This window comes from Vipera ursinii (genome assembly GCF_947247035.1).
Source record: "Vipera ursinii genome assembly, chromosome: 1".
Lineage (NCBI taxonomy): Eukaryota > Metazoa > Chordata > Lepidosauria > Squamata > Viperidae > Vipera > Vipera ursinii.
In genome coordinates, this window is record NC_139512.1 from 103442432 (window position 1) to 103469177 (window position 26746).

Sequence of the window (26746 nt, forward strand, 5' to 3'; positions counted from 1 at the left end):
CATCATGACAATGATAAAACTATAAATGGATTTTTGCTATATTTGGGTAGTTTTCTTAAGCAGCTAACATCTGGCAGGAATTTGGTATGATTAATGATTCCTAAAAGGTTTAGGACACATCTTGTGACTTGGGAGCATTTAGAACTGTTTGAATGTCCTTGGTACTCTTTGAGCTTAGTTACTTAGAGACATTTCATTATCCAGCTTTGTACATCAATGGTGTGACCACTTATTTATTTATTTATTTATTTATTTATTTAATTTGTATACCGCCCTTCTCCCGAAGGACTCAGGGTGGTGAACAGGGCAATACATAATAAAAACAAGATACAAAAGTTAAAAATTATTAAAAGTAATTAAACAGCAATGCCCGTAATAAATTAGTACAGATTAAAAGTTAAGACAAATTTATAAAACCCAACCCCAACCCCAACCCCAGACAACTGGTAACCAATGCAGCTCGCGGAGCAAAGGTGTGACATGGGAGTGTCGGGAAACTCCCAACACAACTCTCGCGGCTGCATTCTGTACCAGTTGGAGCCTCCGAGTGGTCTTCAAGGGTAGCCCCATGTAGAGAGCATTGCAGTAGTCAAGACGAGAGGTCACGAGCGCATGAGTGACCGTATGTAAGGCATCCCGGTCTAGATAGGGCCGCAACTGGCCGCAACTTACTATTAAAGAACACACTTTATTGTATCACATTCAAAGTTATACTGTAGTCTGTCATTCTCTGCAACACTCCCTCAAAATTTTGCAGATGCACTTCAGTGATGATATCATCTAAATAGCACAAGGTATCTGGACAGCCTTGTAGCACTTAGTATATGGCTGTCTGCCAAAGTACTGAAACAGGCTTCTCCTAAAACAAGTCTGGTTTTTTTTACAATATATTTATTAACCTTGAAGACTGCAAGTGACTTCCACCTTAGGGGAGGTATTCTTCCAAATACCAAATGCTAGGATAATGCAGATGAAGGAAGTGTCTCCACCTTCTGCTTGTAAGCACCCTAGGATTTTTGACTGGCTTTCATGTGAAGCAAAATGCTAAACCAATATGGACTATGGCCTGGTCTAACAAGGATATTCTGCTCCTGCAAATTTGTTTTTCATATAAGCAACAATGGAGTACAAGTTGACAACATTCTATAGTAAGCAGTTAATATTTTGTCTTAGAGATTGATCTACCATCAATTTGATGTTGATTCAGCAACAATTTTCTTGATAATCTATACCAATCATAGTCTTTCAGAACTGTGCATCTATGACCACTGTCATTGAGCCCATCCACCTTGCTGTTATTCCTCTTCTTTCTTCCACCATTCCAAGCATTAGGAACTTCTCCAGACAGCTGGGTCTTTGCATAATGTATCCTAATGTAGGCTAATTTCAGTCTGGTCATTTGTGCTGAGTGGTATTCTCAGTAGTCTTCTCCAACACCAATGTTCAAGAGCTTCAATATTCTTCCTAGCCTGCTTCTTCAAAGTCCAACATTTGCTATTATTGAGCATCACAAGGCATATCAGAGTTTGCATATTTTATCTTTGGAAGTATAGATATAGAAATATATTTTCTATAGCTTATACAAATACAAAGGTCCTAGAAATAGATTGTTTTATAAATTAGACGTTATTCTAGAAAGTAGATAAATTATAACAAGATTTTGTCTGCTGCCTGTATCTGAAAACTATAACATTATTTTATTTCCTTGACTGGCTAACACTTCACTCAGTCCCCCAAATTGAACAACTGCAATTTGCTGTATGTGGGTCTGCCTTTGAAGGCCACTCCGAAGTCACAGCTGGGTCAAAATACAGTAGCCTGGGCACTAATAGATTCTCCTCATTACCTTCATATGTCATTGCAACTTTACAAGCTGTGGTGTTTACCATACTAGTTGGTTTGTGAGTGGAATTCAAGGTGTTATTCATCACCTATAAAGCTCTTTGTGGCCAACACCCTGGTTATTTGCTCAATTAAATACACATCAAATAAATGCAGTTGGATTTAAATCTTGGGCTTTGGAAATGTACCATTTCTGCCATAGCCCCCTGACCCGGAACAACATCCTTCCCAAAATATGGATCATGCTTCCCACCCTTCAAATGTTCTGGAAGTCTCTTAAGATATGGATTTATTCCAAGGCCTGAAGTTAGAATATTTATAGAGCCTCTTTACTGGATGTTGTTTATGTGATTTTGTCTGGGCAACTGTCCTTCTTAAATTATTTGTTATTTTCAACATTTAAGCCACCCAGTATACTTTTGGAATCAGATGGCCTTGAAATCTAATAAACAAATCTATGTTTCTTTTTTGCTGTGCTAAATCTTGCTTTCTCCCTTGATCCTTTGGTTTCAAGAAATTATTTTTAAGCGTGGTCTGGCAAATTTTCAAGAGGTTCATTTAGCTGCCAATATTCTGGAAGCTGTTTTTAAGTAATTCACACATGCAACTGATGAATTTATACTTGTTATTTATATTTGTCATGCAGGTTCTGCTGTGAAATCAAACTCAGAAGTTACTCTCAGCTCTGAATAAACCCACACCTGAATGCTAACTAAAACAAAAACTGCAATTTGTCTAAGACCCCAGTCTTATATGCACTAATTTCAGGGATAAAATCCATGGAATTTAGCAAAACAGAGTTCTAAATGAACATTCTGTACACAGAATTGGACTGTACGCCTACAAAGTTCATCAAGAAGCTTATAAGTACACCTGCGTCTGCCAGTTTGGGGCTGTGGTTATGGCATCAAGCTGGAGACCAGAAAATAGTGAGTTCTATTCCTGCTTCAGCACAAAGCCAGCTGGGTAAATTTGACCAGTCTCTTCTCAGACCTAGAAGGAACTTGCAAGCTATTTCATTCAGTCATTCATACATACACACAAAAACACATACACATTCTATGTATTAAGTGCATAACCTTTCTCATCTGATGTTCTGCAGAAACCCAAGGAGGTCATAATTGAAAATAATATGAGCTGTAGACCTTGAAAATTATTTCGGCACTTCCTCTAAGGTAAAAAAAAGTAAAAATAAGGTTAAGGAAGGCTAGTAGACATTATATCAGCTTGTAATAATGAGTGCTACTTGAGGGCTTCAAAAGTGTATTTTGAGAATACTTTTTATCTTTTCCAGATTTTCTCCCTCTGGTCTTCTCCAGATGTTTTGGACCATAACTATCACCATTGCCAGGACCGGCTTGGAAAGATAGTGACAGTTGTAATCCAAAGAACATGGAGGGTACCGGTTTAAGGAAGACTTACTCTATTTTTTATTTTTATTTTTTGTTAGGCTCATTTGACAGAATAAGCCAAAACCAAACACTAGTATATGATACTCTGGATATGTGACTCCAACATCATTGTAATCCATTATTGGGCTTTAGCCTCTTCTACAGACACAGCAATTATAGCTTGTTATAAGTAGAAAAACCTATCTTATAGCCCAGTGACAACACCTTCATTGACTAGTTATCCTGGGAGCGGCCTTCCAGGTTCAGTTTTGCTTTTCTCTGTGTCATCTCAACACTCTAGGACCGTGATGGTGAACCTATGGCACGTGTACCACAGGTGGCACACAGAGCCCTCTCTGTGGGCATGAGCGCCATTGCCCCAGTCCTAGGCCTTCAGCTGGTTTTATAAAAAAAAATTGTTTTAGGTCTCCGCTGTATGCAAAAAAAAAAGGTTCAATCAATTGCAACTTCTGGGGGGGGGGAAAGATCTTGCAAAGTTGGAATTGATTGATTGAACTTTTTAGTCCCACCTAGTCTGCCGTTACCACCGCAGCCACGCCCACCCAATGGGCCAAACCCACCCAATGGGCCATGCCCACCCGGCACCCAATGATACATAAATGGGGTTTGGGTTGCAGTTTGGGCACTCGGTCTCTAAAAGGTTCGCTATCACTGTTCTAGGACCAGGTTAAGGAACTTGGTTCTCTGCATGCTAGCTTCTTACATATTCTACCACTACGGTACTTGGCTCTTTAAATAAAGTGTCTAATATCATCCGAATTCAGAGAAGCTGCCATTTTGGGTTTGCAGCAAGAGGAATTAGAACCTTATGGCAAGCCTTCATATGGTGGCTGATCTGAGTAATGATGACGCCGAAAGTCCAAGAGTTGGATTAAAGAGATGCTCATAAGAGTAGGTTAAGATGGGGGCACAATTGCTTGTTATAGGAATGTCTAGTCAAGGCTTCTGCCAATCAAATGTGCTGGCTGGGGAATTCTGGGAGTTGAAGTTCATACATCATAAATTTTCCTAAAGTTGAGAAACGCTGGTTTGGATCACAACTCTATGATAGAAGACCCTGTGCAACACGGGGGGGGGGGGGGAAAGGGGCAACTTTTAAATTGCACAATTGCAAGCATCATCTTTAGTTCCCACCCCAAATGGCCCTTGGTCTTAGCATGACATGCAAATGTTCCCCTGCTGTTTTCTTTTTGTGGATTGCCTATATTAGTATGCAAAGAATTCCCCCCAAGTAGGAGACTAAACAGATAACCTCTTACAAGTGGTCACTTCCAACCACTTGGACCAATTTGTATCTATTCTTTGTTTCCCAAGGGACTGTGATTTCACAGATTTAGCACTCACTTCCCCCTCCCTCTCAAGCCTTTTTTCTCTCCTTTGTTTCCCTGTGTGGCTCCTGCCAAAGTGATGCCCATTTTCTTAGCCGACTCAAATAAAGGATGCACTTGCTTGATGATAAATGCTGATTTAACTGGATGGTGCAGTCGCCAGGAATTGGGCTCAACATGAGGCCACCCAAAAACTAATATAAAAAGCTTACCTGTAATTTCAGCTATAATCCTGCCTTCAAAGTGTAAAACAAACCAAAAACAAAAGCCTTTTGAAGGAAAAGCTGGGCCCTACCTCATCATTCCTCTTCCTATCAATACCAAAGCAGAGGTGGCAACTTGATAAGCATGAATTCAGTTGTTCCTCCAAGTTCTGTCAGCTGCGAGGACGATGGATAACCTGCATGCCTATTTTCCAAGAGATATAAGCATTAGGCCTTTGAGCTAACATCCGGAACATAATGCTAATCATCCTCTCTCATTATACTGAAGAAATCTCAGGCCCAGACAGCAGGTACACTGGGTGATTCCAACTTGTTTCAAGAATGCCAAGTACTTTACAAGTAAGACAAATTATATTTTTAAAAAGGAATAAAATCATTGCTTACATTCCCTTTCTGATATCATGTTTCAGATTAAATTCCACTGAATCCAGTGGAGCTTAGCAACAGGTCTACTAGATTTAGACAGCAAAACTCTGGATGACCTTCAAACAGTGGCAAGAAAATTCAGAACATTCAAAATCTTTGCTACGATCTCATGATCATCTAGGCACTTGCAGCTGAAATCTAGCAGTTCTACCTACCAACCAACCAATGCGTTTATTGGCTCGCAACTTGGGGGTCCTCCTAGATTCACGGCTCACCTTGGAAGATCATATAGGAGCCGTGACTAGGGGGGCCTTCGCACAGGTTCGCCTGGTGCGTCAGTTGCGGCCCTATCTTAGCCGGGATGATCTATGCACAGTCACTCATGCGCTCGTGTCCTCTCGTCTGGACTACTGCAACGCTCTCTACATGGGGCTGCCCTTGAGGACCACTCGGAAGCTCCAACTGGTACAGAATGCAGCCGCGAGAGTGGTGTTGGGAGTCTCCCGATACTCCCACGTTACACCTCTGCTCCGTGAGCTGCATTGGTTGCCAGTTGCCTTCCGGGTGAGATTCAAGGTACTGGTAACGGTATTCAAAGCACTCCATGGCATGGGGCCGGAGTACCTCAGGGAACATCTGCTGCCGGCATCAAGCTCCCTGCGCCCTGTGCGTTCCCACAGAGAGGGCCTCCTCAGGGTGCCACCGATCAGAGAATGTCGATTGGTGGCCCCCAGGGGGAGATCCTTCTCTGTGGGCGCTCCGGAGCTGTGGAATCAGCTACCGGTAGAGCTCCGGACGGCGCCCGATCTTCGCTCCTTTCGTCGCGATCTTAAGACATTTCTGTTTGTACAAGCCGGCCTAGCCTGAGGGGGAGTGTTGGGGTTGTTTTATCTCTCGCTTTTTAATTTTTCTGGGGGTTTTTAGCGTTGTATTTATATTGTTCTTAACTAGGGCTATTGTTTAATCCTGTTTTAATGTTTGTATTCGCTATTTTATTCTGCCCTGTGAACCGCCCTGAGTCCTCAGGGAGAAGGGCGGTATATAAGTGTTATTAAATTAAATTAAGTTTTACAGAGGGACAGGAAGGCAAGGGGGAATGCTTTCTTGACCTTCCAAAATGCTATTTTTGGATGCTCAATATCTCTTACAGGAGTTATAACCCAGATGAAATGTCCTTACTCAGTCTCTGTTGAGAACACTGTTAAGTATTTCTCAGCATTACATCCGTGATTTGAGAAGACATGAAGAAGTTGGAATATTGGACCAAGCAGCGTTCCAATATTTGAAGGGTTGCTATAAAGAGGGGGGGCAGCCTATTGTCCAAAGCACCAGCAGGCAAGACAAGAAACCATAGATGGAAGTTAATCAAGGAGTGAAGCAACCTAGAACTAAGGAGAAACTTCCTAACATTGAGAACAATTAACCAGTGGAATGGCTTGCCATCAGAAGTTGTGGGTGCTCCATCACTGGAGGCTTTTAAGAAGAGACTGGACAGCCGTTTGTCTGAAATGGTTTAGGGTAACCTGCTTGATCAGAGTGTTGGACTAGAAGACCTCCAAGGTCCCTTCCAACTCTGTTATTCTGGTCTGTTCTATTTGTTAAGTAAGGGGATACAGCACTGGTGTTCTCTGTTTTCCAGCTGGCTACCTGAAAAGGCAGACAGAATTGAAAGTGGCAGGATAACAGACAGGACAGCTCAGCCTGCCAGGCAAAATGCAGGTAGTCCTCAACCTACAACCCCAACTGAGCCTAAATTTTCTGTTGCTAAGTGAGACAGTAGTCAAATGAGTTTTGCCCCCATTTTATGACCTGATCATAGTTGTTATGTAAACCACTGCAGTTGTTAAGGTAGTAACACAATTGTAAAGGAAATCTGGCTTCCCCATTGACTGTGCTTGTCAGAAGGTCCCAAAAGGAATCCCATGAGCCCTAGGACACTTGGCCTAGTGGTTAAAGGCACCAGGCTAGAAAAGCAGGAGATGCTAAGTTCAAGTCCCGCCTTAGGCATGAAAGCCAGTGACTCAGCCTAAATCACCTCATAGGGTGGTGGTTCTGGGGAAAATCGGAGGAAGGTGTGTTGGATAGTTTCTCTGCCTTGAGTTATTTGTCAAAAATAATAAAGGCAGGATATAAATTATCAAATAAATAAATAATCCATCATAAATATGAGCCAGTTGCCAAGTGTTCAAATTTTGATCATGTGTCCCTGGGGATGCTGCAACAGTTGTAAGTGTGAAAAATGGTCATAAGTTACTTTTTTTTCCAGTGCCGTTGTAACTTCAAGTGATTGGTAAATGAAAGATCTTAAGTTGAGGACTACCTGTGTAGACCAGTTTATTAGTCCATTGCAGTAGGAACAAGAGCAGGCCACTCTAGAGAAAGAGTCACTTCTAGCAGGGAGTAGAAACAAGCAGAAAGAAGAGCAGGCCAAACTCTTCTCCTTGATGTGCTACCTTTTCATTGCCCTTGGGATGGTCCAAGTTTGCATTCCTCTTGGCAACTACACAATCCAGCACAATTCCTACAATCCTAATGTCCATGCAGGTAGAAGGATTATGGAAGTGAAAATAATGCTGATAGATCTGAGCTACTAAAACCATCTGTCATTTTTTTGAGTAGCTGTTATCACTTGTAAATAGTTTTTATTTGGATGTTTGCAGCATAATATTGTCTCACACATTTTATCACTTGCTCCCTCATAGTTGCCTATGGTTAAGAGTGCTGTGTAAACAAGATCCAACAGAATCCAACAAGCCATTGCTTACTGAATGATGATTTTTATTAACCCAATTGCCTGGATTTACACACCAAACCAATCTGCCAGGGAAGCAGATACACATGCAATAAAATCTTCCTGTGACAATTGGTTTGGCTTAAGTCAGAGTTCCCCAATGTTTCTGGCTTTGCCGCAGCCCACAGGTTGGTGACCCCCTGGCCTTGGTAACCTTGAGTTGGGGAGGTAAGGATGGCAGCTTAGAGAGGACATTGCACCAAACCACAATCTAACTATACTCGCTCTCTGCCCAACTCACCTCAAAGGTTTGTTATTGTAGGGAAAATAGGAGGAATATGTTTGCCACCTTGAATTGCTTATTAAAAAGAGTGGCATATAAACAAATTAAAAATACTGGCCCAGTTCACATAACACAGTAGGCTAAAAAGGGAAAGTGACCGATAAGGGTGTTGCACGAACCTAGCAAACACAGTAATGATTCAGTGAGCAAACCCAATCAATTAAGTTATTTCAAGAAACCAAAGTTAGAGCTCACCTAGGAGATTGCACAAATCTGCAGGACCGCTAGATGGCAGCAGAACTAATGTATTCTGCCACCTAGCGGTGTTGCTTGATTTTCTCACCCTGAAGCATAAAGGAAGATCCGAGCCCACGCACCCACCCCCCACCCCCGCCACAACACCCACAAAAGGGAGCACAAGAAAGTCCCTTTGCTGGTATTAATTGGCCATCAGCTGCTTTCCTTCACAAGGCAATGGCCGATACCGAGGTGACCACTGATGTCACCCCTAGTCTTTCTTTTCATTAAACGAGATACCCAGTCCCAGCAACCGTTCCTCATATGCTTTAGCCTCCAGTCCCTTAATCATCTTTGTTGTTGTTTTTCTCACTTTTTCCAGCTGCTCCACATCTTTTTTTATAATATGGTGAGCAAAACTGTTATATACTAGGAAGATAAATAGTGAAGAACAGGACATTCCCACATATAACTTGAACTCGGAAGCACACGTTAAAAAAAAACCACCTCAAAACACAGCAGGTTATACCACTTGGGAAACCGGCCTTAATTGGTTTGACAAGTCCTTCTTCATCATCATCATCAACTTGAGAGGAGTGATGGGGAAAAACACAGGATAATTATTCTGCCAGGTAGTAATGGTCCGTGGTCCATTAGGGCAGGGGTAGGCAACCTGTCAACAAAAGTGCGTATAGTCAAGGCTATGGTCTTCCCAGTTGCAATGTATGGCAGTGAAAGCTGGACCATAAGAAAGGCTGAGCGCCAAAGAATTGAGGCCTTTGAACTATGGTGCTGGAGAAGACTCCTGTGAGTTCCTTGGACTGCAAGGCGATCAAACCGGTCAGTCCTAGAGGAGATCAACCCTGACTGCTCTTTAGAAGGCCAGATCCTGAAGCTGAAACTCAAATACTTTGGCCACCTAATGAGAAGGAAGGACTCACTGGAGAAGAGCCTAATGCTGGGAAAGATTGAGGGCAAGAGAAGAAGGTGAAGACAGAGAATGAGGTGGCTGGATGGAGTCCCTGAAGCAGTAGGCGTGAGCTTAGATGGACTCCAGAAGATGGTAGAGGACAGGAAGGCCTGGAGGAACATTGTCCATAGGGTCGCGATGGGTCAGACAAGACTTCGCAACTAACAACAACAAGGCAACCTCGGCTCTTTTATGACTCATAGACTTCAACTCCCAGAATTCCTGAGTCAGCTATGCTGACTCAGGAATTCTGGGAATTGAAGTCCATGAGTCATAAAAGAGCCGAGGTTGCCCACCCATGCATTTCGGGGCTACCATCTCAAATCGCGCCTCGTTCTAAAAGAAGGCGACACGGGGAGCCCGCCTCTTTTTGCCACCCTGAGAGATTTTTCCGGGCTGCTCGGCGATTGGGCGACGGAGCAGTAGTAGAGTTAGAGCGGAGGGACTTTGGAGCTCGGGCGCCCCCACCCCTCCCAGTAGCAACTACTCAGCACGTGCGAGAAAGCGAAGACCCGCGCAGGCCGGGACCCTCTCCTCCTCCTCCTCCTCCCCCCCCCGCCTCCCCTGACGTGAATCTTGGCACGTCTCCCGGCTCCCTCTCGCCCGCCCTTCCGAGGTCACGTGGGAAATCGCTATTTAAAGACCTGCCGCCTCTTCCGCAGCCTCGCGGTACCGGAGCGGCAATTGGCGGGGTTGCAAGGGCTTTGCTTAAAGAGACCGACCGGTAAGGCAGCGGGCTGGAGGGAAGAAGAGGATGGGGGTGGGGAGGAAAAAAAAAAGAGGGTCGAGTTTTGTTTTGTTTTTTTATTAAAAAGTTTTAACATACAATTTTTCCCCCTTACAAATCCCCCCTCCCCCTCCCTTCTCCCTCCCCCCCTTCCTCTCCCCCCTCCCCCCCTTCCCCCCCCCACTTCCCAGAGCTAAATACAAGGTATATATATATAAAAAAGCAAACATAAACAACCATATGCTAACAACCATAAACTCTGAAATCTATCACTCTCTAGCTTATATAGGATAAAACAATCCTTAGTAATATTAAATATATATAAAAAAACAAAAAAAAACAAAAAAAACAAAAAAAGCCCAAGATACAAAGAGAAGAAGAAAAAAAAGAGTTATTCAGATACTACATAATACTTCTTAACCCTATACTTATTCTAGATAAACTCAATCCATTTTCAATGTTTTGTTTTTTTTTTTTTTGCACAAGAAAAGCAATTTATTTTTCTGGGCTCCGCCGCTTGTGAGGTTTGAGAAGGGGGGGGGAAGGATGCGCGTCCAGGCATCAATAACCCGCCCCCCCCCGCGCGTGCGAATTAAAAAGCGGGGACACGGGTCTTCTGAACGGGGTGTGGAGGCTCGGGCCGCTTTCGTTACCGCCTTGCTGAATTTCGCAGCCAAAGCGTGGCTGGCGAGGGCAACCGTTAAAGGGCTCTCTGCCTCGGCTTTCCGTTGCAAAGGGCCGCGGAGAGAGCCCCGCGTCTCGAGATTTGGGAACTGGACGTTGGAGGAAGATGGCCAGTCCCTGGACCGGACCGGTAGGGAGGAACAAGCGGTTGCTTCCTCTGAACCGAGCGGCTTGCTAGGGCTGCCTAAGCCCTAGCGGCGTGGGTGCGGCAACTTCGCGGCGTCCTGGAAAAAGCAGCGGGGTCGTCGGCTTGTCGGAAGCCTCCGCTTGCGAGTTCCTCGTTGCTGCACGACAATCACGCCTCAAACCCGCCCTCCTATCTTTTTAAAGACGGCTGGCGAGAACCGGCTCGTCTTTTCTTAAAGCTGCGTTTGTCGACTCGAGGCCCTGGGGCCATTTATTTATCTATCTCAGCGTTTCCCAACCTTAGGAACTTGAAGATGCGTGGACTTCAACTCCCAGAATTCCCCAGCCAGCTATGCTGGCTGGGGAATTCTGGGCGTTGAAGTCCACGCATCTTCAAGTTCCTATGGTTGGGAAACGCTGATCTATCTATCTATCTATCTATCTATCTATCTATCTATCTATCTATCTATTTATCTATTTTTGGGACTTATATGCCGCCTGAAGGACTCAGGGCGGCTAACAACCATAAAAAAAAACAACCGTACAAAAATTTTAAAAAAAAAGAATTAAATAACAGCCCCCAAATAAATTAACTACACAGTTAAAAATTTAAAAAATTGAAACATATTTAAAAACCCATCATCCAGGTCAGACTGATGGAAGAGAGAAAAGTTTTGAGGTCGCCGCGGAACGACCGGAGGTCCGGGACCATCCCAAGCTCAAGCTCGGCCCCTCGCGGTGGGGCTTAAACAGGCTTCAGGCATGTCCGTCCCAGCGTCGCGGTCGGGCTGGCTCCTGCCTCGCCGCCGCTCCTTGAATTGGTTTCCTGTGCAAACTTGGCGTCTCGGGCTCCGAGGCTCGTGATGGCATCCTCGAAGGCTGTTTTGTCTCCCGGATAAAGGTCGTTCCCCCTCATCTTTGTGACCGGCATGTGTTGAGGAGAGAATCGGAATACAGCTGGAAGGGACCTTGGAGGTCTTCTAGTCCAGCCTCCCCCTCCCGTTCAAGCAGGAGAACCTATATACAGGTTTCAGACAAGTGACTGTCTAGCCCAGGGGTAGGCAACCTTGGCTCATTTATGACTCATGGACTTCAAATCCCAGAATTCCTGAGCCAGCTTGGCTGGCTCAGGAATTCTGCGAGTTGAAGTCCATGAGTCATAAAAGAGCCAAGGTTGCCTACCCCTGGGCTAGCCTCTTCTTTAAAAACCAGTGATGGAGTCCCCACAATGTCTGAAGGTATTGAGCGTGGAGAGAGATTTGATTACTTGCTTTAAGGGGGGGGGTGTTTTCCAGTGAGCTGCATCGATTTACCGCCTGTCCCGGAATGACCGGTATTTAGAAAGTCGGGAATGTAAAGGGGGAGGGGGGAGGGTTTTCGGGTTGTTGTTTTTTTGTCTCTGTATAGGAATCTGCCCCTGGCAAAGTGGGATTCTTTCATCCCTACAGCTAGATGCGATTGTTCACCAGTTGCACTCCGTCCCACCCCGCCGATGGAGATGGTGTAATCAATTTATATGGCCCCACAGGGATGCTGAGCAGGAGAAGCCAGTCTTATGGCTGCAGGGGTTAAAAAACGTGTGCTGTGTAGAATAATCTTCCTATATAAGGCAACGTGTTTTTTTTCCAGCTCCTGGCACTTACAGAAATATCCAATTTTATTACTGGCTAGCTTGTCCTTCCTGTAGGAAGCTCAGTGGAGGCTAGGCATAGTCTCCGCTTTTTCCAATATTACTATTGCACCTGCCCCATCAGATGCACTGAGACACTGACCATCCCAGGGGCCCTTACAGAAAAGTAGAACTTCCAAAGAGTGATCAAAACTGTGTAAATACAAAGATGTAAGAAAGAGTCCTCTTTAGTTTGATCAATGTCCAGGGTCACTGGAGTTCATGTGCCCATGTGTGTATCAGATCGTGCCCTGAACCAGACTGTCTTTATAGCCGCAGACTTTCTGGACTTTAGCTTCAAACAACTGATTTCATACTGTCTGCGATTTTTGTGTCCATAGTGCAGTTTGCCCAATGCAAACCATGCATCGTTTTCACTGCTTTTGTTTATAGAGGTCCCATCTCTGTGAGTTTTCCAGTTGCCATCTAAATTTTGTGTCTGAATGTGCACTGAGCAAGAGACTATGGGATGATGCCTCTCTTGAGGTTGTTCTTGCCAGATCCCATGTTTAGAAAGTAAAATGTTGACTATGCAGATTATTGTGCAGCTGCTTGAGAAATCAGTGCAATCAAAGGCATGCCTCAAGGGACTGTGGGACAAATTTTCATAAAAAATTGTTGGAAGATTGTACAGCTTCCATGGTCAGCGAGGGTAATGTTCACCGCAATGCCCTGTTCACCGCCCTGAGTCCTTCGGGAGAAGGGCGGTATATAAATATTATTAATAAATAAATAATAAATAAATAAAATGTTCCTTGTCCTTTTGTTCTGTCCCATCCACATTTCTTGTGTAAAGAAAATCTGGCATAAACCAAATTGAAAATAACCTAATTCTGGTACATTTCCGTAATTGAATTGGTATGTGTGTATGTGGGGACATAAAACATCTGAGTGCTGAGATAATGCTAGACATGAACTCTGACAGCAAATCTAATAGAACAATGCAGCTAATGACAAATATCATCGGACAATGAGCTTCTTGTCATTCTTTCTTCCAGTGTTGCAAGATGTCTCTCAAAGAAAAACTGATTGAAACTATCCATAAAGAAGAAAAAGAACATGCCCACAACAAAATCACTGTGGTTGGGGTTGGTGCAGTTGGCATGGCTTGTGCCATAAGTATTTTGATGAAGGTAATTGCTGTGTCCATCTGAATTGCAGCGTGTTCCTTGAAATATTTTGGATCCTTGCAATTTGTTTGAAATAGAGGGCTGCTGTGGATCCAAGTACTACAGATGTGATCAGCATCTTTAAACCAGAATGTCTGCTTCTAATTTGTCTCTGTTGCTTCCTTTCAGTTTTTGCCCATTGCCTTCAGGATGCTGTGACCTCTTTGAGGTCACATAACATAATAAGACTAGTGGTAACATAACATGTTAGTCATTTTTAATGCAACTGAGAGAGAGAGAGAGAAAACTTAAGGCAATTGATTTTTTTTTAATCTGCTGAGCTTCTTTTAAGGTAGAAATACAAGATGATGTTTTTGAAGTAAGCAAACTACATTTCTCTCTGGTTCCTGTGTATTTGGGTCTTGCATAACTACTAAATGTATTATTTATTTTTGCAATTTTAAGAAGCCAGTCCTGTCTGCCTACGCAAGTAGATCTTGGAGAAAAAGCTTTTCATTCTGTTGAAAATATTAATACTAGGTTACGAGAATTAATCTTTTTTGGAAGGGTCTGAACTGAACCAACAATATTTGTACTACAAATCTTCTTAGAGGGTATCATATGAGCAGTGTCATCTGGTAGGACCCAAGAAGAGGGCCCCTACTCTATTGCAGCATCTGCCCCCCTGAGACATCCAACCCTTTGGAGATTTGTTCCTTTGCCTTCAAAGGAGCCGTAAAACATCTGTCCTCCCCCCCTCCCCCAGGCCTTGATTTAGGTGTCTGGAGGCTGGGGGTATAATGTGGAGGTTATTATTATTTAATTGTTCTCTCAGGGCAGTGCCTAACTTGTTTTTCTTGAATATAATGTTGTGAAAATGGCTTTTGGGCAGCCTAGTAAATGGACAAATAAGTCCAATCTGTCATACTAAACATAAGCCATGCATGAGAAAACCTGATTTTGCCAGGAAAGTGATAGATTTCATTTGGTGTTGCATTTTGCTACCTAGGTTAAGTAAGAGCTGGAGAAAGTCTAATGCTCAGGTCAGGTTAATAAACCAGTGTTCAGGTCAATAAAAAATGTGGGATGACATTCTTTCTCTATTTTTTTTTAATGTTTGACCCTTTTTTTAAGGAATTGGCTGATGAACTCGCTCTTGTTGATGTTGTGGAAGACAAGCTGAAGGGAGAGATGCTGGATCTTCAGCATGGCAGCCTCTTTCTCCGAACACCAAAGATTGTCTCTGGCAAAGGTTACAATCTTTTATTTATTTATTTTATTTTATTGGATTTATATACCGCCCTTTCCCTCAGGACTCAGGGCGGTTTACAGGATATTTAAAACAAGAAATACAAAAGTTAAAAACAATTAAAAATAATTACAACAGTCCCTGAAAAAGTAAAAAATCCCAATTAAAATTAAAATTAAAATTCTCAGCCTGGGCCAGAGAGCTCGAAGTGCCAGGTCTTCAGGTCCTGGCGGAATGAACGGAGGTTGGGGGCAGTCCTAAGCTCCACGGGCAGCTGGTTCCAGAGGGCAGGCGCACCCACTGAGAAGGCCCTCCCCCTGGGTGCTAGCTGCCAGCAATCTTTTACCGGTGGCACCCTGAGAAGTCCCTCCCTGTGGGAGCGCACTGGACGAAGGGAGCTTGATGCCAGCAGCAGGTGTTCTCTCAGATATCCCGGACCCAAGCCATTTAAGGCTTTATAGGTCATTACCAGCACCTTGAATCTCACCCGGAGGGCAACCGGAAGCCAATGCAGCTTGCGGAGTAGAGGTGTTACATGGGAGTATCGGGAAACCCCCATCACAAGTTGCACGGCCGCATTCTCCACCAGCTGAAGCCTCCGAGTGGTCCTCAAGGGCAGCCCCATGTAGAGAGCGTTGCAGTAGTCTAAACGGGAAGTCACGAGGGCATGAGTGACTGTGCGTAGGGCATCTCGGTCCAGGTAGGGTGGCAACTGGTGCACCAGGCGAACCTGAGCAAAAGCCCCCCTGGTCATGGCTCCTATGTGGTCTTCAAAATTGAGCCGGGAGTCAAGGAGGACGCCCAAGTTGCGAGCCCTGTCTACGGGGGGTAACACCTCACCCCCCCATCGTTAAAGGTGGAATGGTCTGGTTAACCCGAGATGCCGATATGCACAGCCACTCAGTCTTGGCAGGATTGAGACGAAGCCTGTTTCTCTCCATCCAGACCTGGACCGCCTCCAGGCAACGGGACATCACGGCGAGGGCATTGCTGGGTTGGTTTGGGGTGGAAAGAAAAAGTTGGGTATCATCAGCGTACTGATGATACCTCACCCCGAAACCACGAATGATCTCACCCAGCGGCTTCATGTAGATGTTGAACAGGAGGGGCGAGAGAACCGACCCCTGAGGAACTCCACAAACGAGAGGTCTCGGGGTGGATCTCTGCCCTCCCGTCAACACCGACTGTGAGCGGCCCAGGAGATAGGAGGAGAACCACCGTAAAACGGTGCCTCCCACTCCCAACCCCCTGAGATGCCGCAGTAGGATACCATGGTCGATGGTATCAAAAGCCGCTGAGAGAGTTAATAGGACTAGGACAGAGGAACAACCCCTGTCCCGAGCCCGCCAGAGATCATTCACCAGTGCGACCAATGCCGTCTCCGTGCTGTGTCCAGGCCTGAAACCCGATTGGTACGGGTCCAGACAATCAATTTCCTCCAGGAACAGAGGAAGCTGATGCGCCACCACAGCGAAGGTTGGAGACTGGATGATAATTATTTAAAACAGCCGGGTCCAGGGCAGGCTTTTTGAGGAGGGGTCTCACCACTGCCTCCTTCAAGGCGGCGGGGAAGACACCTTCCTTCAAAGAAGCAGTTATTACTTTTTATGTTATAGAAACCCACTTTTGTTTTAGGAAAGTGGCAATATGTGATATTTCTTGGAAGTCAGTGCGACTTTGGCCAGGGGGACGAATACAATTCCTTTTTTTTTTTTTTTGCTAAGATCTGTAAAGTTGGTGCTTCTTAATTATGCTTCTCTTATGGCTTATGAGCTGTAGATAGTGAATTTAATCAGTCACAGACCTGAAGGTTTTACAAATTGGTGTGGTAGCTACTCATTGTTAATATACTTCACACACACATGTGCGCGCGCCCACACACACATATCCCAAAACAATATCACATTGTATATCTATTGCCGCAGTTTTGGAAAAGTTAATCACGTCTAATAATGATTTTAGTGGGATTATTTACAGCAAAATTACAAAATTTGGATCCATCTCACTTGGTTTTCCAGAAAGAGTACTCTTCATTATCACTCTGTCTTGATGGCAGAGGTTTTTAGCTTTACATTTTGTTGGCTCTTATTTAGCTCTGCTGCCAGACATAAACCAAAATATGTTTATTTTTACACTGTTTCAATAAATGGTTTTGTAGTCAGACTGCCATGATTACAAAAAAGAAAAGGATTGTAGCTAAATCAGACAGATGTAACCTTTTTCACATTATCGAAGATAAGTAAAAAGAATTTTTTGGGATAGTCATGTGAAAAAGAAAGTATGCAGAAAAGTGAGATCATTTTGATCCCAGAATGGTCTTTGGCCCAGAAACAAAATGCGCGGCCATTACATGTATGGATTTATGGGGCAGATAATAGAAACAGATTCACAAATCAGAATTCTAAAGAGCCTGTGAGCTCACTACTGGATAGAGCAAGGGTACTGTTTTGAATTGTTGTTTCAGGGCTGTTTTCCTTTTGCTTCATTTAATCACAGCCTTGCCTGTGCTAGCAATGTAGGTGATAGCATTTCATGGCAAGCCATCTCCCTCATCTTTGTCAGTATCATTTTTATCAAACCCAAGAACTATGGTTTTGGGTTGATTATGTCTCTGAGGCTATAAAAGAAACCTGGACTTTTCATTGACTCTGCTTGAAAAGAATTAGTAAAACACATTAATAGGATATAAACTTTTGTTTTGCTGGGTTTTTTTTCCTCAAATGTTTTTTTTGCATGGAAACTTGGAACATTTTAGCAATCATGGGAATTTGAGGAAGTTTGAAGACAGGTTTACATTTCCTCTTGGATACATTTAGAAACACTTAAAAGTAATCATCCTCAGTGAACTTTCAGCAGTGTTGGACTGTGAAGCCGCCCAATTCACAGACTTCAGGATGGGGAAGGCTGATGTAGCTACTTGCAACCTGTAAGAAGGGCGTAAATTCCCTTTTCATGGTTTTGCATTTCTTGTACTATAGGCCAATTCTTCTCTGACATGAAAAGTTTCATGCAGTTGATTCACCCATCACACAGGTAGATGCTGAAATGTATGTTGAACGTACAATCTCTTGTTTGGCAGATTATGCTGTGACTGCACACTCTAAATTGGTCATCATCACTGCTGGAGCTCGTCAACAAGAAGGGGAATCTCGTCTTAACCTGGTTCAGCGCAATGTGAATATCTTCAAATTCATCATTCCCAACATTGTCAAATACAGCCCTCACTGCAAGCTGCTTGTTGTTTCCAATCCAGGTTGGCCATCTCCCTTTCTGAATGTTTATAGTCTTATTGTTTATTGTCCAGGGTTTTTAATGGGGGAGGAGCATCTGTCTCTTGGATGGAAATTTAAAGAAATTCTGACTTTTCTCTTAGGGAAACTTATGAATACTGAATCCACTTTTGTACATATTCCCAAACATCTGTCAGGTCCAGTACAAATGTAGCAATATCTTTCTTCATAATGAGACTGGAAGTCAGTCTTGGGAATGTCGCTAAAATGAAGACCCAGATTGCTGGTGGCAATATGCTGACTTTGTAAACCACTTAGAGAGGCTGTAAAGCACAATGAAGTCATATATAAGTCTAATTGCTACTGCTATCTTGGCCTTCTGGTTATTGAGAAATTCCTATGTACAAGTGAAAATAAATGGACAAACCTGTCTAACTTTATCATTCTGACCCGGAGGCAAAGTCTGCAGATTTTCTATAATGATTAGGAAGCTTTCTTCACAGTTTCTGCCCTTACTAGGGCAGATATTTTTCAATTTATTTATTTTTTAATCTACAGTGGACATTCTGACCTATGTGGCATGGAAAATCAGTGGCTTTCCTAAGCACCGTGTTATTGGAAGTGGCTGTAATCTGGACTCTGCCCGTTTCCGCCATCTGATGGGTGACAGGCTGGGTATCCATCCTCTTAGCTGCCATAGTTGGATTATTGGAGAGCATGGAGATTCCAGTGGTAAGCAATATTTTTTTCTCTTAGCATTAACCCTAATTATGTACTAAATAGAATGGACAAATTGTTCTGGAAAAAGTTGCAGGTTTGCAACATTTTACGAAAGTTTCCAGGATCGTAGAAACCTGTGTTGTGTAATCTACTTGCTGGCCTACACCTGAAATCTTCTGACTTCTTTCATGTTCTTGGTGCGTGTGTGTAAAATTTTAACAAAATCCTTTTGATCTAACTAGAGCACTGCTGGACTGGAAGTACATTTGGCTCCTGAACGTTAGATTAACATGCTGAACAAACCTAAAGAAAGCTTTCTCTATTCCCTTCTCAATATAAAAGTTAATCTCCCCTGCCCTATGAAGGTAACACTAGATGAGCTATATTTGACTTTGGTTCTGTTCAGGAAAGGTCAGTTCTGTAATCCAAGTAGGCCAAACTTATATCAGAATTCTATACTCATAACATGGGAATTCAAAAAAAAATCTCGTTGTAAGAGACTCTTGGGAGTTTTATAAAGGAAGGCTTGGGGTTTTTTAGAGTTTGTCCTGTCTGACACCCTGGCCATCCTACACAGAAGTTAAATAGCTGAGAGTGACTAATTTAACAGTCTGTATGCACAACATGGAGTATAAAAAAATGTGTAAAAATTACTTGCAGACTTTAGGGAAAAGTCGTCTTAACATCTAATTGTTACAGTTTTTCTTAACATGATGTCAGGGTCCAGACTAGCCCTTTTTACTCCCATTGTGATAGATGATTTTCCTCCAGCACAGCCAGTGCATTTTGCATGATGGAATAGCTGAAAAGATGCTGACGTGGCTTTCAGTGGAAAGATATATCAACTTCCCAGTTCCATCATTGCATTGCTTCCCAGGGAACACTAGCCTGTCAAGAACTCACTCAACTTTGGCAGATCTCCAGCACCTTAACTGTTTTCTTTTTTTTTCCTCTTAGCACTTACTTTTCTTTTTTCTTTACTTACCTCCTGTAACCTCCAAGTAGACCTCCCAGTATAGCTGCCTAGCATGCAGATGTCCATAGATATATTTGATTCAACTGACAGGAGCGGAAACAACACTCTGGGCACCATCTGTATATTTCCTCTCCTACCATTCCCACTAGTTCCCTAGGGCCCTTGGACTAGTGCAATATAATGGAGCTATGAGGAATAGATCTCAATTGGCCCAGGAGACACAGGTTCTGAAATCTGTTTGCCTATGTTGCCTACTTGACGTCCTAACTGTGGAGTCCTTTAGCATCATCAGACATATTATATGTCAAGAGAGATTAAATCACTTTGGTTGTGAAGGACATGCTTGGCAATTGAGTATGACTCTTTCATCAGCTGAGGACAATAAATCCATACGGACCAAGCCTATTTGAATCCTTCCATGACTCAGCCATGGAGCACTTGGCACGGGAAGTGATATTTATAAATTGCCATAACCTGGGACCAAAATCTCAGCAACTAGGCACTCTACAAGGAAGGATTTCTGCATCTCCCACACTCTACTGAGACCCAAAGTTCATGAACAAGGTGAACTTAATCTTTCAGTAGAGCCAGGGAGAAATGCTCCCCTCTGTCCCACTCCCTAAACCAAGTTATTAAGGTAAAAAATGCACAATAGGCAAGTTGTTGAGCTTATCTGAGCAAAGCAAGAATTCAGATCTTGTGCCATTCCAAAAGCCCACCTGTGCCACAGGGTGTTTGTGACCATGAAGTCCTGGTGGATCAAGATACAAATGTAAATAGCCTACAATAGTCAACAACTCTGCCTTGTGAAAAATTGTGGCCCATTCCGTTGGAAGCTTTGTATCTTCCTTAATAAAGCACTAAAAGCTTAGTCCTTATGCTTTGGCTTAAGTCACCTTTGGCAGAACAAAACTGGAGGAAATAGTTCAGGGCAAGGATCTAGGATTCCATGCCGAGAGATGGCTCTAGTGCATTTTACTACTGAATGCTTTGTTACAGGAAAATAGCACAGTGGACTTACCATGAAGGCCTTTAGTGCAGGGGTGTCAAACTCAATTTCATGGAGGGCCACATCAGCATTGTGGTTGCCCTCAGGGGGCCGGGTGAGTGTGGCCTGGGTGGGCGTGGCCTACTGGGTGGGTGTGGCTAAAGTGCATATGGCCTATTGGGTGGGCGTGGCCAGCTCTACTTTGTTCGCATCAAGGGTGCCTATGGGGGCCTGGGCAGGAGTGGGACAGATCTGAGGGTCTCTGGCAGGAGGAGGGTCTCTGGGCCAGGGCCAAGGCAGTGGGGGCCGTTCCCTCACTGTTTCCAGGATGGCTTTGCGGGCCGCATGAAACCACTTCACGGGCCGGATCTGGCCCCCGGGCCTTGTGTTTTGACATGTCTGCTTTAGTGTGTCATGTCTCTTTGTTCTTATGTGTTTCAAGTTTTCCTCTTCCTTTGAGCTCTCTTTCTAGTTTGCCATTCCAAAACTAGGAAGGGAACTCCTTCACTGAAGGAGAAGTCAGAACTTTCTAGTCTTGCATCAGGAGTAGGAGGGAGTTACTCCTTGTAGAATGTCCTACCTTCATTATAGAGGAGGGTTTTTCATAGTTGAATCCATTTGATGAGATTTGAGGCGTCTCACAGGTGCCCAGGAATATTTATTCTCAATAATTTTTTTGGTGTAACATTAGACATTGATAGTTTATTCTTCAATTGTGTAGCCTTGTACACTGAAAGGTTTGCTTTACTTTGCACTTTGTGATACCTACCTACCCCTATGCCATATATTACAAAATACTTGGCTATCTACCCTAGACAAAAATTAAGCACATAATACAGGAAATACTTAGTTAATCATTGTTGCTTTGGAGTACAGTGTTGGATCCTTTTCACTTCTACTAGTTCGTTTTTGCCAGTCCTCCATTTCAATAAAATTATCAGGAAAATGTTAGTCAGATATCATACATTTGCATTAATTGCTTGGTCTCCTTTTCATTTTGGTATCAAGATAAAATTGCTACAAAATTCTGTTTCATCCAGTAAACTCTTATGTAGTGAAACTGAGCAGAAATAAAAAGATGAAGTATAATATCCCAACTTTTAAAATCTGTTCCTAGTTTTCCTGTGTCTGAAAGGAGCAGTGTTTGCTGTTCCACAAGCCCTGGGGGATAAATTATACATAGTACATGGTGTCCAAGCCAAATTCTAGCTGTAGAAGCAAAGAGGACCATTCACAGCTTGCTTACCATGTCCAAGCCATTTTATATATAATTGCAGTGACTTCATAAGAAAATCAATATGTCAATATGTTTGGGTTTCATTAAAATAAGTTAATTTGATTTTGAGGAGGATGCACCTCGGGCATTTATCTCATTCCATTAGGCTAGTCACTTATTAATTATACAGGGAGCTTGTGTTCTGAAGGTAAGGATAATATTTAAAATATGGGTTGAGGATAAAAGATCAAGCTGAGTGGCTAAGGTCGAGATTCCTGAGGTTGAGTTTCATCCCTTGGAATGAGGTTGAGAGACATGGATACAGAATTTACAAAAAAGAATTGAGGGTACTTGAACATCCCAAGAGAACAAAATATGTTTGCGCAAAGAGTATAAAAGCTGGAGGAGCTTCACATTTAATTCCAGATGTGTTCCAAAAAAGATCCAGGGTCCACAATGAAGAGGCACTGATTTGTCAGCAAGTCAGTATGAAAAGGAGCTGTTGTTAAAGATTTACTCACTTCTTTCCTGCCAAAGTTGTTCAACCAAAAATAAGGGTAGGTTTGGGTCCTGATTATCTGGAGTTAGTCCAGTATCTCTTTCTAATCGGGTCAAAGGCTCAAGCTGTTCCTTTACAGGAAATGGATCTTCATTGCTTACTAGAATGTATCCCATATTTGGAACCAGCTCATCAATTTTCACTTGTTTCGGGTCTTTCCTGAAGCTCATGTGTGGGGAATTAAAGTTGTAATTTTTTTAATGATACCCTATAATTTTGTAAATATAATGAGCTTGTGTTTTGAAGACATGAGTAACCTGGAAAATCTTTTTATTTAGTGCCTGTCTGGAGTGGTGTGAATGTTGCTGGTGTCTCCCTGAAAGAGTTGCATCCTGAGATGGGTACTGATGGAGACAAGGAGAACTGGAAAGAAGTCCACAAGCAAGTGGTGGACAGGTAAATACTTCTAATTTATGTGGCTAAGAATCATATAAAACAGGTACAGTACATTAATGTTGTGATAAAATTTGATCACTAACTTAGGTAGTTCCACAAGTAGTATAAAATTTCAAACATTATGGCGTATTGGAATTTATTGACATGCACTGTCCAAAGTATATGTACATGAACTAAATCTGAAAACATTGGTTTAATTTGCAAATCAGTTTATTGTATTTTAGATCATTTCCTAGCAATATAGTTTTGTAGACCAATCTAACGTTGCAATCTTTTGTAGTGCTTATGAGGTGATCAAGCTGAAGGGATACACATCATGGGCAATTGGTCTCTCTGTGGCTGATCTGGCTGAAAGTATGATGAAGAATTTAAGGAGAGTACATCCAATTTCTACAATGGTGAAGGTAAACAACTACTTGTTAAGTCATTATGGTTTTATAATTTGTGTATTTAGCCATGATTCAGTTCCAACACCCTGTATCCAGCAGGAATTGGAATGCAAGCAAGACTTAAAGTTCTGAAATTCTCTACACATGCCAGAGTGAATATGGACCTCAAAAATACCAGCCCCACACACCTCAGAAAGGGAGTGGATTTTGTTGAGAAATAGCATAGCGAAGACAGAGAAAGGGCAATGAAAGATACACATGCAGCGGAAAATAGCCTTTGAAATAACAAAGAGGTGAGGGAATAGCAAGGGAGAAAACATTAATGAAGCACTTAATGGGGGAAAGAACAGTCATGGAAGACGAAGTAGTTATCACTACATAACATTCAGTGGGGAAAGCCATTTAAGCAGTGCTGAAAAAATAGCAAAAAATCATTAGGAATAAGAATGGGTAGCATGCAGATTTTTGGAAGATTGATAAGCTCTTTTTTGCCTTGCAGTGTATGTTTATTGAATATGTAGAGGGAGGGTGTACTGTGCTTGCTTTGGGATTTCAGAAAGAGAAGAGGGACTGAAAAGATAGCTCATATTTAATCACAATAGATTGTGGAGGGGCAGGAAAGATTAGAAAGAAAGATTAGAGAGAAGATTAGAAAGAAAGATTAGAGAGAAGGGGAAGGAAGGCTTGCATACCTTTCACTCACGATTGTGGTTCTCAAGAAGGGTTAACCAAGTCTTCAGAAAAGGGAGTGGATTCCCTTTCAGTCCTGAAGCCATGATTCTCCTAGCCCGGGTTCAGGCCACTTCAGAAGGTGGTTCTTGGCATTCTGTTCGTTTGTCTGAGCTGCAAAACTCAATTCTGAAAGGGCAGCTCTAGGGATCTGGGAAGACTGTGCAATAAAGGGGGCAAATAAAGCAAAAAGCCCAAGTTTGCTCCTGGGATACTCAATAGTCGTCTTGTGGCTGTAAGTGGAAACCCAGTTGATCAGACAATCCCAACAGCATTATCTGCTTCTTTCCCAAAGGCCACTCCATTAAGGAGCCCCATCTTCAAAAGATGTTCCCTGGTATTAAGGATAACTTTCCAAGGTGGGGAAAGCTAATAGTGGTTCCCCCTCAAGAAAGTTCAGCTAAAGATGGAGAGAAGAGCTCAATATGAGCCCTTTTCCATTGTTTCTCTGTCTGGTCAAAAAGTCCATTTTTTATAGTGTCTTCTCAAGTTCAGTCATTCAGAGGGGCAGGCAGGTGATTCCTGCCCTCCCTCAGAGACAAGTTCAAAAAGGGTTTCCTATTTCTTAATGAATCTCAGATAGTTCTGTCAGCAGTATGGGTTTCAAAACGGGCAGTCCTGCAGCTGCAATCACTCCTTTGTACAAATTGACACACGTGCAAAAGGGCTGAGCTCAATCCCTGTGCTACAGCTACCATCCTGTTTTAATCTCTTCCCCTATGTATGCATGCCGCTGATCTTAGAAACACATGCTCTTCCATTTTTCTTATATTCAAGCTAATTGGTATCAGTGATTTTGTGTGTGTGTGTGTGTATCAAGTTTCTTAACTGCCCCTCTCCCTTATAGAGGGAGTTTTTAGTCCAATCAATGCTCGCATGCTTTTTCCATCTACCCATAAATTATGTGTCTTTCTCTAATTTCTTCCGGTGATGATAAAAACGTCTATTAAGTTTAAAGAAAAGTGGAATTTCATGGACATAAATATTTTACTTTTCAAGGGTATGCATGGAATCAAAGATGACGTCTTCCTAAGCGTTCCATGCATTCTGGGCTCTTCAGGCATTACAGATGTGATCAAAATGACTTTGAAGGCTGAAGAAGAAGATAAATTGAAGAAGAGTGCTGATACACTGTGGGGGATCCAGAAGGAGCTTCAGTTTTAAGTCTGTCTCTTTGCTGTTTACTAAGGTGAAACAGGTCTTAGTTGATGGTTATTTGCACTTTTCAAATGAGACAATTCCTTTACAGTATGTATCTAAAGCCTCAGTGGTTAAATTACAACAAAATCCCTGTTCCTCATTTAGAAACAGAAGCTTCAAGATTCCTATCTTGATCGGTGACCAGAATAGGAATATAATGTGGTTTTATGAAGGGACATAGCAGTCGATCAAGCATTTACTTAAAACACTACTAAATGAAATTCTGCTTTTCCCCAGTTGATATCAAATCAGAAAATAAGTTACTTGGTTTTCCAAAGACTTTGCTGTGGCAAATTCACTGACCAATATTTTCTGCGGACAGGTGACTTAAATTTCCACTACTAAGCAATGGTAAATGTATTTTTCCTGACATCACTGCTTCAGGTGTTTGTGTATATTTTTCAAGAGAACTCTGTGTACTCTCCTGTGGGAATCGTGTATGCAACATTTAGAATTGATGCAATTGTCTAGCTTTGGTACCAGCCCAAAAGAGCAAAATAAACATCAATTACTTTTGTCTGTCTTCATTCAGTTAATACACATCCACAGTTCTGGCCAAGTGCTCAAGACGTCTGACATCATTTTTAAAAAGGAACTAAAATTAGTGCCCAAAATTAGTATCGGTTAAAACTGAAAATTGGATGAAATGGACCAACCCTTCTGAATGCTAGGGGTGTGGACTGAATATACCCATTGCCGAGGAGCATTACCTGAAAAGGTCACTTCCTACATGCCAAAAAAACGATTCACTGAGATAGCCTAGGATCTTCGGAAAGGCCTTCTTGCAGAACTTGCAGTCAAATGCATTTGTAATGGGAAAGTCCCTAAGATGTTTAGGGCTTCAAAAGTAACATCAAACCTTAATTATGTCCTGTAAAAAAATTTCAACCAATGCATTTTTTTTAATGCCGGGATTGAATACAAGCCACACTTATGGAGATAAAACACATGATAGTCAACATGGGGTGTAACCATGGCATAACAGTTGTGTACTTTAGAAGGGGAGTAACAACTATGCCACAATTGAAAACCAAGGAGCATGTTGATGGCCTGCAGCAGTTTCATGTACCTGCTGAATAGGGAAGACGAGATGAAATCCTCTTGTTCAACAGCAAAAATAATCCTGTGCCACATTCTGGATATATAGCCAATTGAAAATTCTACTATGAAAGCAGTTGCCTTGTGGTGAGATGGGTGGCAAATTTAAATTAATAAAACTTAAAATGATCTATGAAGCTGGCAATCATGTTATGCCATGGCTGATGGGTATCAAATGTTCTTAAGTCTAAGAAGTTGCAGAGCCATGCTGCCCTCCCCATACAGTTTCATCTGGTTGAAGCATTAAACAAGAATTAGATTATACAGTTATCAGCAGAAAGCTTCAAG

At 42.6% G+C, this 26746-nt stretch overlaps 2 protein-coding genes across 5 annotated transcripts in view; both read left to right on the forward strand.

Moving 5' to 3' along the window:
- The window catches only part of GTF2H1 (general transcription factor IIH subunit 1), a 32495-nt gene extending 28820 nt beyond the window's left edge, over positions 1 to 3675 (forward strand). For all 4 annotated transcript variants that reach the window (XR_014492508.1, XR_014492509.1, XR_014492510.1 and 1 more), the window contains 2 exons: positions 2945 to 3017; positions 3137 to 3675. The gene's annotated coding sequence lies outside the window, so the exon portion shown is untranslated. The remainder of the gene's footprint in view (positions 1 to 2944; positions 3018 to 3136) is intronic.
- Positions 3676 to 10031: 6356 nt separating this feature from the next.
- On the forward strand, positions 10032 to 25877 carry LOC310640327 (L-lactate dehydrogenase A chain). The gene is made up of 8 exons (XM_083362542.1): positions 10032 to 10117; positions 13598 to 13732; positions 14843 to 14960; positions 18037 to 18210; positions 18746 to 18919; positions 22925 to 23042; positions 23323 to 23446; positions 25160 to 25877. Exons 2-8 carry the CDS (start codon positions 13607 to 13609, stop codon positions 25322 to 25324), a joined length of 999 nt encoding a protein of 332 aa, XP_083218668.1. The 5' UTR covers positions 10032 to 10117; positions 13598 to 13606; the 3' UTR covers positions 25325 to 25877.
- The last annotated feature ends 869 nt before the right edge of the window (positions 25878 to 26746 follow it).

What these genes read in the sequence shown, in the direction of transcription:
- LOC310640327 (XM_083362542.1), top strand. Translation starts at nt 13,607, where the DNA reads ATGTCTCTCAAAGAAAAACTGATTGAAACTATCCATAAAGAAGAAAAA. An exon ending in AGAGCATGGAGATTCCAGTG is followed by an intron (nt 18,920 to 22,924) that starts GTAAGCAATATT and finishes CTTTTTATTTAG; the next exon opens with TGCCTGTCTGGAGTGGTGTG. An exon ending in CACAAGCAAGTGGTGGACAG is followed by an intron (nt 23,043 to 23,322) that starts GTAAATACTTCT and finishes AATCTTTTGTAG; the next exon opens with TGCTTATGAGGTGATCAAGC.